Consider the following 16,261-nt stretch of genomic DNA (forward strand, 5'->3'; position numbering starts at 1 on the left):
TGCACTGATATAGTAACTTACTCAGGCCCTCTCCCTGCCATCTCTCCATAACCCCATTTACTTCTCAAAACTAATCCACCTAACCTACTCATCTTGGAACATTAAGGGGCAATTTAGCATGGCCAATCCACCTAACCTCCACATCTTTGGAGTGTTGGAGGAAACCGGAGCTGACCTGGGGAAAATATGAAAGCTCCACACGGTGAACCACCCAAGGCCAGAATTGAACCTGGATCCTTAGCGCTGTGAGGCAGAAGTGCTAACCACTGTGCCACCATGTCATCCACAGTGGCACAAAGGGTAATCCTTGCTAGTCAAAGCTGATTGGGGATTTTGCATTGTTTTCATTGTGCTTTCCTATACTAAGGCACTCCATTATTTTTTTCCCATTAATGCATAATATTTGTTATAAAAACGTAGAAACTACAAGCAGGAGCAGGCCATTTGACCTTTCGAGCCTGCTCTGCCATTCATTTTGACCATGGCTGTTCATTAAATTCAATGTTCTAATCCCCCGTATCCCTTTAGCCCCAAGATCTAATCTAATTTCTTTTTAATATCAGACAACATTTTGGCTTCAACGACATTTTGTGATAGCGAATTCCATACTTTCACCACCCTCTGGGTGAAGAAATTTCTCCTCACCTCAGTTCTAAAAGGTTTACCCCTTATCCTCAAACTATGACCCCTAGTTCTGGACTCCCCCACCATTGGGAACATTCTTTCTGAATCTACCCTGTCTAACCCTGTTAGAATTTTATATGTTTCAATGAGATCCCCTCTCATTCTTCTAAACTCCAATAAATATGATCCTAACTGACTTAGTCTCTCCTCATATGACAGACCTGCCATCCCAGGAATCAGCCTGGTAAACATTCGGTGTACTCTGTAGCAAGGATATCCTTCCTCAGATAAAGACATCAAAACTGCACACAACGCTCCAAATGTGGCCTCGCCAACGCCCTATGCAATTGCAGCAAAACATCCCTAACCCAATACTCAAATCCTCTCGCTATGAATTGCAACATAGGTCAATATAACTAGGTCTGTTTGCATAAATCACAACAGGCTTCAGACCTTAAAACATTCTTTTGGGCTGCAATAAAGTTTTAGCATCCATCTCTCACTTTAACAGGTATTGACCATAATGATTCATTTTCATAGTTTTAGTCGGGACATTACAATGTTCTAACTATGTTAGGGACTGTAGATTTTAACAAGAAAAGATGTGGCTTGCACATGTCAATCCAAACTAACAACAACAGATTTATTCTAGGAGCATTTTCCCTGTAGCTGAAAGTAAAACAGCAGCCTCTGCAATATCCTAATGACATCACCATCAAATCATGTAATCAGCACTTAAAGCAACCTGCAACCACTTAAACATATAACAGATATACACTCTGTTAACAATTGTCAGATTCTTAAAGGACGTGAAGCTTCAATAATGTGACAGATCATTAAGCCCAACAAGCCTGACCCAATTTTGATAGCTCAATCTTATCTGTTAACCTTAATATTCACACAATTCCAACTCTTTCCAGAAGTGGGTCTAATTATCTCTTGGATTCATTTGCATTATTTAAAAGAACAACTTGCCCTGATACTCTATGGCTTGCTTGGTGAAAACATGTTCCTGAATTCTTATTCTTAACCCCTGGTTGTGTAACTACTATCTCCTGGTGTTTAAACCTTTCCAATCACTGAACAAGTTATCAGCTTTGTCAATCACTGTACATAATTCTGGAAGATGTCAGTGGACGACCTTTTCCACAGTGCACTCCTGTGTTCAGCTATGCCAAGATGCCCAATGTCTAGTTTGGCCATTTGGTGAATTAATAGTTCTGTGGGACGTGGGCAGAACTGGCAATGCTGTCATTTGTTGCCCATCCCTAATTGCTCTTGAACTGAGTAGCTCACGAGGCTATTTCAGAGGGCAATTAAGTGGCAACCAATTTCTGAGAGCCTGGAGTCACACATAGACCAGACCAAGTAAGAACTGCAGATTTCCTTCCCTGAAGGACATTAGTTAACTAGATGGGTTTTTACAACAATTGGCAATTGTTGCCGTGGTGACCATTACTGAGACGAGCTTTCAATTCCAAATTTTGGGAATTAGATTTAAGTTCCACCAGCTGCCGTGGTGGGATTTGAACCTGTGTTCCCAGAGTATTAGTGTAGGCATCTGGATTACCATCTTTGAAAGACTGACATTCCACTCGTGGGTGAGACGAGAACCAAGAACCATCGATATAAGATAGATACTAATAAATCCAAGAGGAAAGTCAGGAGAAACTTATTTAATCGGGAACTGGTTAGAATGTGGAACTCCCAACCACACGGAGCAGTTGAGGTATATTGGCATTTCAGGGGAAATTAGATAAACGCATCAAGAGACAGAATATGATGATGTTATACAGTGACAGACACATCACCAGCAATACTGTACCCCAGTGTTATACAGTAACAGACCTGTCCCCTCCAGGTCTGTACCCATGTTATACAGTGGCAGATCCATCACCACCAGTGCTGTACCCCAGTGTTATACAGTGACAGACCCCAGTATTATACAGTAACAGATCTGCCCCCTCCAGTACTGTAGCCGTGTTATACAGTGGCAGACCCATCCCCACCAGTACTGTAGCCCAGTGTTATACAGTGACAGATCCATCCCCACTAATACGCACCATGGGGTGGCACGGTGGCACAGTGGTTAGCACTATTGCCTCACAGAGCCAGGGACCCGGGTTCAATTCTGGCCTCGGTCACTATCTGTGTGGAGTTTGCACATTCTCCCTGTGTCTGCGTGGGTTTCCTCTGAGTGTTCCCTCCCACAGGCCAAAGATGTGCGGGTTAGGTTGATTGGCCATACTCAATTAACCCTAAGTCAGAGGGTTAGCAAGAGTTATGTGGGATTATGGGAATAGGCCTGAGTGGGATTGTAGTTGGTGCAGACTTGATGGGCTGAATGGCCTCCTTCTGCACGGTAGGGATTCTATGACTTTATGTTGTTGGATAAAGAGGGTTAGAAGGAGAGCGTTGATCTGTTGGACTGAATGACCTGCTTTTGTGCTGAAAATACTCTGTAAAACTGGTGTGGGGGGAAAAAAGGTGAAATAAAATGTTGTGAATTGTGAAGCCAGTTAAAATAACTGTGGTCTGATTCTGCAGGTACGTAACAGAGTTCATACACCTCGGCAACGTTTCAGCTCTTCGAACTTTCAGGGTACTGAGAGCATTGAAAACTATCTCGGTCATCCCAGGTAAGAATCTCTGCAGAGTTAGCTGTGAAGTATGAACTGCGCACAGTACTCCCAATTGGAGTACTGTGCGCAGTTCTGGTCGCCTCACTACAGGAAGGATGTGGAAGCTATTGAGAGGGTGCAGAGGAGATTTACAAGGATGTTGCCTGGATTGGGAGGCATGCCTTATGAAGATAGGTTGAGGGAGCTCGGTCTCTTCTCCCTGGAGAGATGTAGGATGAGAGACGACCTGATAGAGGTTTATAAAATGTTGAGAGGAATAGATAGGGTGGATTCTCGGAGGCTATTTCCCAGGGCTGAAATGGTCGCTACGAGAGGACACAGGTTTAAGGTGCTGGGGAGCCGGTACAGAGGAGATGTTAGGGGTAGGTTTTTCACTCAGAGGGTGGTGGGTGAATGGAATCGGCTGCCATCAGCGGTGGTAGAGGCGAACTCGCTGGGGTCTTTGAAAAGACTTCTGGATGAGTACATGGGATTTAATGGGATTGGGAGTTATAGATAGTTCTATGGCCTGGTAGGATGGATATGATCAGCGCAACTTGTGGGCCGAAGGGCCTGTTTGTGCTGTACTGTTCTATGTTCTATATCGGTGGTGTCCGTGACTGTCTCCTCATTGCTGCTCCTGCCACAGATGTTGAGGATGCTCTGATTGCCAGCGTGTACCATTTGCCTGTCACAGAGCCGTGGTTGAATTTGTTGAACATTTAAAGTCCTTTCAAATGCTGAAAACTCGTTGTCCTTCCAGGCGAGGTATCAAACACCCAGGCTGGCAAATCTAAAATGGTCAGAACTATCATTGCACGTGGAGGGCAATAAGACATCTTGTTGGAATAATAGTTTCAACATAAACTTATGAAGCAATGGATTGAAGTGATTTTCTCTCAGGCTGTTAATGATTTTATGTTGCTAATCTCGGATTACTCAACAACAAAACAGGATTGTTGTCATTTTTAATGCCGTTTTCCTTTGTCTAGTCCGGAGTTTATTACCATGATAAGGAAATAACCGGTGTTTATGATGACGGTAACATAACTCAGTAAGACTGAGCATGTTCCAAATGTTAGAAACAAATGGATTGGACCCCTCCAATACTGAGCTGAATATCTCGTTAAGGATCCACATCTTAATTCTCAGTCACTGAAAATTTCCTGTGGTTTTAAGTGGTTTTTGAGGACTATGCAAGTGCTTGAAGAATATTCCAATGCACCACAGAGTTAGACACGATGGGCCTAGTTGTTTGAGCACACAAATGAGTTGATTCCTCAATGCTGGAATGATGCACAACGCCCACACACACGTTTCCATCTCTCTCTGTCTTACTCTCTCTCACACACACAAACATCTCTTTCAAACTCACTCTCCCCCCTTTCACACACACCCCTTCCTCCCTCTCAAATATTCACTCTCCTCTCTCACACACTCACCCTCCTCTCTCACACACACTCACCCTCCTCTCTCACACACTCACCCTCCTCTCTCACACACTCACCCTCCTCTCTCTCACACACTCACCCTCCTCTCTCACACACACTCACCCTCCTCTCTCACACACTCACCCTCCTCTCTCACACACTCACCCTCCTCTCTCACACACACTCACCCTCCTCTCTCTCACACACTCACCCTCCTCTCTCACTCACACACTCACCCTCCTCTCTCACTCACACACTCACCCTCCTCTCTCACTCACACACTCACCCTCCTCTCTCACACACACTCACCCTCCTCTCTCACACACTCACCCTCCTCTCTCACACACTCACCCTCCTATCTCTCACACACTCACCCTCCTCTCTCACACACACTCACCCTCCTCTCTCTCACACACTCACCCTCCACTCTCACTCACACACTCACCCTCCTCTCTCACTCACACACTCACCCTCCTCTCTCACACACACTCACCCTCCTCTCACACACACTCACCCTCCTCTCACACACAGTCACCCTCCTCACTCACACACACTCACCCTCCTCTCTCACACCCTCCTCTCTCACACACTCACCCTCCTCTCTCACACACACTCACCCTCCTCTCTCACACACTCACCCTCCTCTCTCTCACACACTCACCCTCCTCTCTCACACACACTCACCCTCCTCTCTCACACACTCACCCTCCTCTCTCACACACACTCACCCTCCTCTCTCACACACTCACCCTCCTCTCTCACACACACTCACCCTCCTCTCTCTGACACACTCACCCTCCTCTCTGACACACTCACCCTCCTCTCTGACACACTCACCCTCCTCTCTCACACACACTCACCCTCCTCTCTCACACACACTCACCCTCCTCTCTCACACACACTCACCCTCCTCTCTCTCACACACTCACCCTCCTCTCTCGCACACACTCACCCTCCTCTCTCGCACACACTCACCCTCCTCTCTCACACACACTCACCCTCCTCTCTCGCACACACTCACCCTCCTCTCTCGCACACACTCACCCTCCTCTCTCGCACACACTCACCCTCCTCTCTCGCACACACTCACCCTCCTCTCTCGCACACACTCACCCTCCTCTCTCGCACACACTCACCCTCCTCTCTCGCACACACTCACCCTCCTCTCTCGCACACACTCACCCTCCTCTCTCGCACACACTCACCCTCCTCTCTCGCACACACTCACCCTCCTCTCTCGCACACACTCACCCTCCTCTCTCGCACACACTCACCCTCCTCTCACACACAGTCACCCTCCTCACTCACACACACTCACCCTCCTCTCTCACACCCTCCTCTCTCACACACTCACCCACTCACCCTCCTCTCTCACACACTCACTGTCCTCTCACACACACACTAACCCTCCTTTCTCACACACTCACCCTCCTCTCTCACACACTCACCCTCCTCTCTCACACACTCACCCTCCTCTCTCACACACACCCTCCTCTCTCACACACACTCACCCTCCTCTCTCACACACACTCACCCTCCTCTCACACACAGTCATCCTCCTCTCTCACACACACTCACCCTCCTCTCTCACACACTCACCCTCCTCTCTCTGACACACTCACCCTCCTCTCTGACACACTCACCCTCCTCTCTGACACACTCACCCTCCTCTCTCACACACACTCACCCTCCTCTCTCACACACACTCACCCTCCTCTCTCTCACACACTCACCCTCCTCTCTCACACACACTCACCCTCCTCTCTCACACACACTCACCCTCCTCTCTCACACACACTCACCCTCCTCTCTCACACACACTCACCCTCCTCTCTCTCACACACACTCACCCTCCTCTCTCACACACACTCACCCTCCTCTCTCTCACACACTCACCCTCCTCTCTCACACACACTCACCCTCCTCTCTCACACACACTCACCCTCCTCTCTCACACACACTCACCCTCCTCTCTCTCACACACTCACCCTCCTCTCTCACACACACTCACCCTCCTCTCTCTCACACACTCACCCTCCTCTCTCACACACACTCACCCTCCTCTCTCTCACACACTCACCCTCCTCTCTCTCACACACTCACCCTCCTCTCTCTCACACACTCACCCTCCTCTCTCTCACACACTCACCCTCCTCTCTCACACACACTCACCCTCCTCTCTCACACACACTCACCCTCCTCTCTCACACACACTCACCCTCCTCTCTCACACACACTCACCCTCCTCTCTCTCACACACTCACCCTCCTCTCTCGCACACACTCACCCTCCTCTCTCGCACACACTCACCCTCCTCTCTCGCACACACTCACCCTCCTCTCTCGCACACACTCACCCTCCTCTCTCTCACACACTCACCCTCCTCTCTCTCACACACTCACCCTCCTCTCTCACACACTCACCCTCCTCTCTCGCACACACTCACCCTCCTCTCTCGCACACACTCACCCTCCTCTCTCACACACTCACCCTCCTCTCTCTCACACACTCACCCTCCTCTCTCACACACTCACCCTCCTCTCTCGCACACACTCACCCTCCTCTCTCACACACTCACCCTCCTCTCTCTCACACACTCACCCTCCTCTCTCGCACACACTCACCCTCCTCTCTCTCACACACTCACCCTCCTCTCTCTCACACACTCACCCTCCTCTCTCACACACACTCACCCTCCTCTCTCACACACACTCACCCTCCTCACTCACACACACTCACCCTCCTCTCTCTCACACACTCACCCTCCTCTCTCTCACACACTCACCCTCCTCTCTCTCACACACTCACCCTCCTCTCTCTCACACACTCACCCTCCTCTCTCACACACACTCACCCTCCTCTCTCACACACACTCACCCTCCTCTCTCACACACACTCACCCTCCTCTCTCACACACACTCACCCTCCTCTCTCACACACACTCACCCTCCTCTCTCGCACACACTCACCCTCCTCTCTCACACACACTCACCCTCCTCTCTCACACACACTCACCCTCCTCTCTCACACACACTCACCCTCCTTTAGTGGTAGTCATTGTCAATAGAGACACAAAGGGCCAAAGGGTTTTCTCTGTGCTTTACAATTCTGTGAGTCTTTCCACCTCCTCCAACATAATTCCACCACCAAAGCCATCTTCCCTTTCCCCGTTCAGCATTACAAAGCGTCTGGTCCCTCACTTTGTTCTTCACAGTCACTCCAAGACCCTGATAGACTCTTTCCGCGCAGGCCCAGGAGACGCAGTATCTGTCCTTTCGCCTTTTTCCCTGCTCACCATCAAAGATCCCAAACTCCTCTTCCTTCTGAAGCAGTGACATATTTGTATTGCTTTGAACTGACTATACTTAGGGAGATAGGAACTAGGAGGCAACGGAGGCAGTTCAACCCTCCGAGCCTGCTCTGCCATTCCATCAGATCATGGCTGATCACTCCCTGGTCTCAAATCCATCTCCCTACCTGTCCCCCACATTCCCATATCCCTTTTTACTGGAAATGTATCCAAGTCCTTCTTGAGACCCTTCAACAATTCAGTTTCCACCGCGTTCTGGGGCAGCAAGTTCCACAGATTCACCTCCCTCCGTGAGAAGAAGTTCCTCCTCATCCCAGTTTTAAATCCACTCAACCTATACCTGCGACCACGTGTTCGCGATTGCCCCACACAAGGGTGACCGTTTGTGGAACACCTCCATTCAAGCATGTCCGCAAGCGTGACCCCGAGCTTCCCTTTGCTCGTCATTCTAATCCTCCACTTTGCTCCCACCCTGACCTTCCTTGTCTTCGGCCTGCTTCTAATGAAGCTCAATGCTAGCTCGGGGAGCAACACCTCGTATTGTGACGTGAAATCTTTTGTCATTTTAACCTCCACTGCCCTCCACCCCAGCACAGACCTTCCCTTTTGTTCTTCCACCACCCCCGTCCCCTCCCCTTGCCCGTAACCCATTACAGTTCTATCTTCCCTCGATTCCAATTAAAAGCTGAAATGTCGGGTGGGATTTTACAGCCTCGTTCGTCCACAAACCGCCTGGGGCCAACGGACCTTCCCATCATCCATGCCTCGTGTTGTCCGATTCCCCCGTGGTGAGCAGGGTGATGAAGCTCCGGACATACTGTGTGCAGTTTTGGTCGCCGCACCTGCGCAAGGATATTTTGGCCCTTGGAGGGAGTGCAGAGGAGGTTTACTAGGCTGATACCGGAGTTGAGGGGGTTGAGCTATGAGGAGAGGCTGAATAAACTAGGCTTGTACTCGTTAGAGTTTAGAAGAATGAGGGGAGATCTCATTGAGACATATAAGATGATGAATGGGATGGATAGGATAGAGGTGGAGAGGCTCTTCCCGCTCAGAAAGGACAGTAGGACTAGGGGGCACAGCCTCAAGATAAAGGGGAGGCGGTTTAGAACGGAGTTGAGGAGGAACTTCTTCACTCAAAGGGTGGTGAATCTCTGGAATTCTCTGCCCGTTGAAGTGGTGGAGGCTGCCTCGCTAAATATTTTTAAGAAGCGGGTTGATGGGTTTTTGATAAGAGAGGGGATTAAGGGTTATGGGGAGAGGGCGGGAAAGTGGAACTGAGCCACAACAGATCAGCCATGATCTTATTGAATGGCGGGGCAGGCTCGAAGGGCTAGATGGCCTACTCCTGCTCCTATTTCTTATGTTCTTATGTTCCCTCTCTGCAAATGTTTCCCAATTGGTGAAAATTTGCAGCATTTTCTGTTGTTATTAAAGAACTAACCTTGTCCGCTTTTACTCGTCATTAACTTGGTAATTCCCATTCATATCTATGTACGTATATAGTGCTCAAGTGTGAATTGCTTGCTGTCCTGCCCCCTCACCCACACGTGTCTTCCCATTGCTGTAAATACACCGACTCATTCGCAATTACCCGTGGGGCGAAAATGCTTTTCTATTAAAGCAAAACAGGTCACTGTCTGCTTTTGTCTGGAATTAATAACCTGTAAACCAAAACCTTACAGATTTACAGTTCTCAATGGCAGGATTTGGTGGGTTGATCACTCACAGCGATAAGAAACAGAAGCTTTCATTCCTTTTTAGAAAAGAGCAACATCCAGCCCCAGAGTCTCTCACCCTTACATAAACCTGTGCTCGCACAGCCTCGCCACTTCATTAAAAAAATATATAAAGTTACTTGAACTTAACTCCGCTGCCCTGGACACTTTAAACCTTTGTATGCCAGTGTCATATCAGCGGTATATGCCAGCAGTGTGGTGGCACAGTGGTTAGCACTGCCGCCTCACAGCGCCAGTGTTTGATTCCCGGCTCGGGTCACCGTCTGTGTGGAGTCTGCACATTCTCCCCGTGTCTGTGTGGGTTCCTTCTGGGTGCTCCGGTTTCCTCCCACAGTCCGAAGGGTTAGGTGGATTGGCCGTGCCAAATTTCCCCTTAGTGTCAGGGGCACTAGCCCCTGACGCTATCACAGGATCCATAGAATCCCTACAGCGCAGAAGGAGGCCATTCGGCCCATCGAGTCTGCACCGACCACAATCCTACCCAGGCCCTATCCCCATAACCCCATGCATTTCCCCCGGCTAGTCCCCCTGGCACCAAGGGGAAATTTGGCACGGCCAATCCACCCAGCAATGGCATCAACTCAATTACAATAAGTTGGTGACAGCCTCCACTGTTTTCCCTTAAACAGCACAGGGAGGACTCGAAATATTGTAACGTCCAACCGCAGGAAATTTTAGCGCATCTTTAGTGGTAGTTGTTGTTGGTGCAGACTCGATGGGCCGAAGGGCCTTTTCTGGGCTGCGTGACTCCGGGACCCGTTCGTTATTCATACGTCACAATTTAGTGCGGTGTTCTGACTTTATTTCATATGCACACAAACATACAGTGGCGTATTAGAAATGTTATATCTTTGTTCAAAAAAGGGGTGTAATGGTCAACTCAGCTGTGACAGGTCAATCAGTTCAACCTCAGCGGTGGATAGCTTTCAGAAACAATCATTCAGCAAAAATTAACATACTATCATAGAGGGTTACAGTGTGGAAACAGGCCCTTCGGCCCAACTTGTCCACGCTGCCATTTTTTTTAAACCCCGAAGCTAACCCCAATTGCCCGCGTTTGGCCCTTATCCCTCTATATCCGTCGTATCCATGTAACTGTCTAAATGCTTTTTAAAAGACAAAATTGTACCCACCTCTACTACTATCTCTGGCAGCCTGTTCCAGACGCTCACCACCCTCTGTGAAAAAATTGCCCCTCTGGACACTTTTGTATCTCTCCCCTCTCATCTTAAACCTATACCCTATCGTTTTAGACTCCCCTATCTTTGGGATAAGATGTTCACCATCTAGCTCATCTATGCCCCTCATTATTTTATAGACCTCTATAAGTTCATCCTACTCTCCAGGAAAGAAAATCCCAGCCTATCCAGTCTTTCCTTATAACTCAATCCATCAAGTTCCAGTACATCCTAGCAAATCTTTTCTGCAGGCTTTCTAGTTTAATAATATCCTTTCTATAATAGGGTGACCAGAACTGTACACAGTCTTCCAAGGGGTTTAACATTGCAATTGCCAAAGGATGCAATTGACATTGATATATTGACATTCATTATTTTTGCTGAAGATGATAACCGAGTGTAGGGTGTCGAAATTTGCTGACAACACCAAGATTGCTGGAACGGCAAATTGTGCAGAGGGTGGGGAGAGTCTACAGAAGGTTCTAGATAGGCTGGGCGAATGGGCCAGGAAATGGCAAATAGAATTTAATGTTGGCAAGTGCAAGGTGGTCCACTTTGGTAGGAATAATGGTAGGAAGGATTATTACTTACGTGGTGAAAAACTGCAGCAGGCGACGGTGCAGAGGGACCTCGGGGTCCTTGTGCATGAGTCGCAAAAACCCAGCTTGCAGGTGCAGCAGGTGGTCAGGAAGGCGAATGGGATGCTGGCCTTCATAGCGAGGGGGATTGAATATAAAAGTAGGGAGGTCTTGCTGCGGCTGTATAGGGCATTGGTGAGGCCGCAGCTGGAGTAGTGTGTGCAGTTTTGGGCGCCGTACTTACGCAAGGATATTTTGGCCTTGGAGGGAGTGCAGAGGAGGTTTACTAGGCTGATGCTGGAGTTGAGGGGGTTGAGCTATGAGGAGAGGCTGAATAAATTAGGCTTGTACTCGTTAGAGTTTAGAAGAATGAGGGGAGATCTCATTGAGACGTATAAGATGATGAATGAGATGGATAGGATAGAGGTGGAGAGACTCTTCCCGCTCAGAAAGGACAGTAGGACTAGGGGGCACAGCCTCAAGATAAAGGGGGGGCGGTTTAGAACGGAGTTGAGGAGGAACTTCTTCACTCAAAGGGTGGTGAATCTCTGGAATTCTCTGCCCGTTGAAGTGGTGGAGGCTGCCTCGCTAAATATTTTTAAGACGCGGGTTGATGGGTTTTTGATAAGAGAGGGGATTAAGGGTTATGGGGAGAGGGCGGGAATGTGGAACTGAGCCACGACAGATCAGCCATGATCTTATTGAATGGCGGGGCAGGCTCGAAGGGCTAGTTGGCCTACTCCTGCTCCTATTTCTTATGTTCTTATATTCTTATCACTCAGTTTAATAGCTGGCAAACCAACTGAGGTAAATACACTCAGTCTAATGAAAGTCAGAATGAGAGTGCAGTACACACTGGACAACACTGATTTATTCAGAATGGATTGTTTCCAAAACTCATATCTTTTGATTTGAAAATTAAGTGCAAAAATGTGGGCAGCAGGGTAGCACAGTGGTTAGCACTGCTGCCTTCACAGCTCCAGGGACCTGGGTTCGATTCCCAGTTTGGGTCACTGTCTGTGTGGAGTTTGCACATTCTCCCTGTGTCTGCGGGGGTTTCCTCCCACAGTCCAAAGATGTGCGGGTTAGGTTGATTGGCCATGCTAAATTGTCCATAGTGTCCCGGCATGCATAGGTTAGAGGGATTAGCAGGGTAAATTTTTGGCTTGTGGGAATAGTGCTTGGGGTAGGATTGTTGCTGGTGCAGATTCAGTTGGCCGAATGGCCTCTTTCTGCACTGTAGGGATTCTATGATTTCTAAGAGTTAGGTTTGCACAACAGCCTATAACCACAGCTGCCTCTCTCCATCAGTAGCACTGTTGGCTCGAGATCAGAAGGTCTTATCAGCCTGAGTCACATCTCAATAGCTGAACTCTACAATGAAGGTTGACCTCCTGACTTGTTGGAATATATCAATAATTTGTGCTCACTGATTTAATTTATAAATAATCGCTCTAACCAGTCACGAGACAAATTAATGGCAGCTCATCTCTCAATTTGTACTGATAGATGATGTGGGAGAGATGTGAGGGCCAGTAGCATCATAATTATTGTCTATCAACAAATTGCAGCAGCAGTTTCTGAACCTGCAACTTGTATCTAAGTTGCCTCACAGCACTATAGAACATAGAACTCTACAGCACAAACAGGCCCTTCGGCCCACAAGTTGCGCCGATCATATCCATAAATATCCATATGTCGTATCACTATGACAGGGGCAGAAAGGTATTGCTATGGAGCATTGCCCAGTATCGGGACTGGCATCACCTCACCCCGTACAGTAATGGGAAGATTTCTGTGGTGTTGCGCCTCACTGATTGAATTCTCCTTCTTGTGCCTTCCACCTTCAGGGCCATCCAACTCCCGCATTCAGCGTTGGAAATGCTATATGATTATTACACCTGCTGAGCAGATTTCCCCTCTCAGTTAGATCGCAGCTGACCTGTACCTTAGCTCAACGTCCCCGCCTTTGTTTCATGTCCCTTGACTCGATTTTAGGTGTGAAAATATCAGTTAACCCCCCCCTCCCCACCCCCGTATTTGCAACCTTTTAAGAGTTCCAGATTTCCTCTATATTTTGTGTGAAAAAGCACTTCCCGATTCCACCCCTCGCCTGCTTAAGTCTAAATTATGATGCTATATTTTTAAGATTAGCCTTGTTCTGGATTTCCCACCAGAGGAAATGCATTCTCTGTATCTACCCTAAATATTTTAGTCACCTTGATTAGGATATTCTCGACTGAACATCTAGCTGTTTTTAGCATCTGAACACGATTCTGTACAACTGTCGCATTGTTTCTCATTTTTGTATTCCAACCTCTTGGTTTGTTCTCACTGGAACGACAGAGGTTGACGAGCGACCCGATAGAAGCCTACAAGATTATGAGGGGCATGGACAGAGTGGATAGTCAGAAGCTTTTTCCCAGGGTGGAAGAGTCAGGGGGCATGGGTTTAAGGTGCGTGGGGCAAAGTTCAGAAGAGATGTACAAGGCAATGTTTTTACACAGAGGATGGTGGGTGCCTGGAACTCGTTGCTGGGGGAGGTAGTGGAAGTGGCTACGATAGCAACTTTTGAGGAGCGTCTGACAAATACATGAATAGGATGGGAGTAGAGGGATATGGGCCCTGGAAGGGTAGGGCAGCATGGTTGGTGCAGGCTTGGAGGGCTGAAGGTCCTGTTTCTATGCTGTAATTTTCTTTTTTCTTTGTTGTTTAACCCCCTCATGAGAAAGGCCAACACTTCATTCGTCTTTTTGATAACTTTTTGGAACTCTGCACCAGCTTTTAGTGATTATAGACAAGAATACCTAAATCCCTGTGCTCCTTATCAGTTAATAGCCTCTCGCTGTTAGGAAAGTATTCTCATTTATTTGTCTTTCTCAGACGCTGCGCACAGTGGCACGATGGTTAGCACTGCTGCCTCACAGCGCCAGGAACCGAGGTTCAATTCCTTTCTGTGTGGAGTTTGCATATTCTCCCCATGTCTGAGGGAGTTTCCTTTGGCTGCTCTGGTTTCCTCCCACAGTCCAAAGATGGCGGGTTAGGTGGATTGGCTGCACTAAATTGCCCCTTAGTGTCAGGGGACTAACTAAGATAAATCCATGGGGTTGTGGGGATAGGGCCTGGGTGGGATTGTGACTGGGGATGGGGTCTGGGTGGCATTCAGACATCTCAATTGCAACATCTATGCCCTATTGTAAAATCCCTTTTCTCCCAAACAACTCTCTGTGCCTCTTATTTTAATGTCAAACGCAAACTTGGATGTACAACTCTCCGTCCATTCATTCAAGTTATTGATATATATGAGATAAAATGAAGACTCCAGTATCAACCCCTGAAGAGCAACAGTTCCCACCTTCCAAGCAAAGGGTAATTTATCCGAGCCTCTGGCCAGACTTCCTGTTCCTGTCCTGCTTCGGTTTTTAATGGGTCCACACCTACCTTTACAACTGTTTTCTCTGAATAAGGTAAATTCTTAGCCCTGGGTTTTAATCATTACCTGGCAGGGGAACGGAGTAAGGAAATCCTGCTTCAGGAAGGAATTTGCATTTCTATAGGAACTGACATGATCGCAGGTTACCTTAACACTTTTTTTTATTCATTTGTGGAACATGGGCATCGCTGGCTGGTCAGCATTTATTGCCCATCCCTAGTTCAGCAAGGGATCAGCCACATTGCTGTGGCTCTGGAATCACATGTTGTCCAGACCAGGTAAGGATGGCAGATTTCCTTCCCGAAAGGACATTAGTGAACCTTTAGTGGGCAACATTTAATGGGCAGCATGGTAACACAGTAGTGGGCACTGCTGTTTCACAGCTCCAGGGACCGGGGTTCAATTCCCGGCTTGGGTCACTGTCTGTGTGGAGTTTGCACATTCTCCTCGTGTCTGCGTGGGTTTCCTCCAGGTGCTCCAGTTTCCTCCTACAGTCCAAAGATGTGCGGGTTAGATTGATTGGCCGTGCTAAATTCCCCTTAATGTTCTGAGATGTGTAGGTTAGAGGGATTAGTGGGTAAATATGTAGGGATATGGGGATAGGGTCTGGGTAGGATTGCGGTCGGTGCAGACTCGATGGGCCGAATGGCCTCTTTCTGTACTGTAGGGTTTCTATGATTTCTATGAACCAGATAGGTTTTTCCAATAATCGACAACAGTTTCATGGTCATCAGTAGATCCTTAATTCTGGATATTTTTTATTGCATTCAAATTCCACCATCTGTGGGTGGTGGGATTCGAACCCAGGTCCCCAGAGCATTAGTTGAGTTTCTGAATTATTCTAGCAATAATGCCACTCGGCCATCGCTTCCCTATTGGCACCTTACAATGACCCGAGCCGGGAATCGAACCCAGGTCCCTGGAGCTGTGAAACAGCAGTGCTAACCACTGTGCTACCGTGCTGCCTGAGCCCTGATTGGCCACCCAAGCCAGGTGATCCTTACTCTGCTGTATCGTCCTTAAAGGGACAATCACCACTTATGGGTAACACTTCAGCACCCGAATCTAGTTTTCCTTTGCACAGATATAGAATTTATCCTTAATAAAGTTGTAAGATACAGGAGCAGAATTAAACCATTCAGCCCATCATGTCTGCTCTGCCATTCAATCATGGCTAATAAATTTCTCAACCCCATTCTCCTGCCTTTTCCCTGTAACCTTTGATCCCCTTACCAATCACTAACCTACCTACCTCTGTCTTAAATACACTCAATGGCCTGGCCCTCACAGCCTTTTGTGGCAATGAATTCCAAAGATTCACTACCCTCCAGATGAAGAAATTCTTCCTCGT

General features: G+C 47.9%; 1 protein-coding gene across 1 annotated transcript in view; it reads left to right on the forward strand.

Annotated features, from left to right (window-relative positions):
* The window catches only part of LOC145358968 (sodium channel protein type 1 subunit alpha-like), a 512,173-nt gene that overhangs the window by 335,782 nt on the left and 160,130 nt on the right, over positions 1-16,261 (forward strand). The window contains exon 12 of the mRNA XM_080213322.1: positions 3,172-3,263. Coding sequence (XP_080069448.1) covers positions 3,172-3,263 — 92 coding nt within the window. The remainder of the gene's footprint in view (positions 1-3,171; positions 3,264-16,261) is intronic.

The sequence above is a fragment of the Carcharhinus amblyrhynchos genome, chromosome 2, assembly GCF_965287045.1.
Source record: "Carcharhinus amblyrhynchos chromosome 2, sCarAmb.v2.hapA, whole genome shotgun sequence".
NCBI lineage: Eukaryota > Metazoa > Chordata > Chondrichthyes > Carcharhiniformes > Carcharhinidae > Carcharhinus > Carcharhinus amblyrhynchos.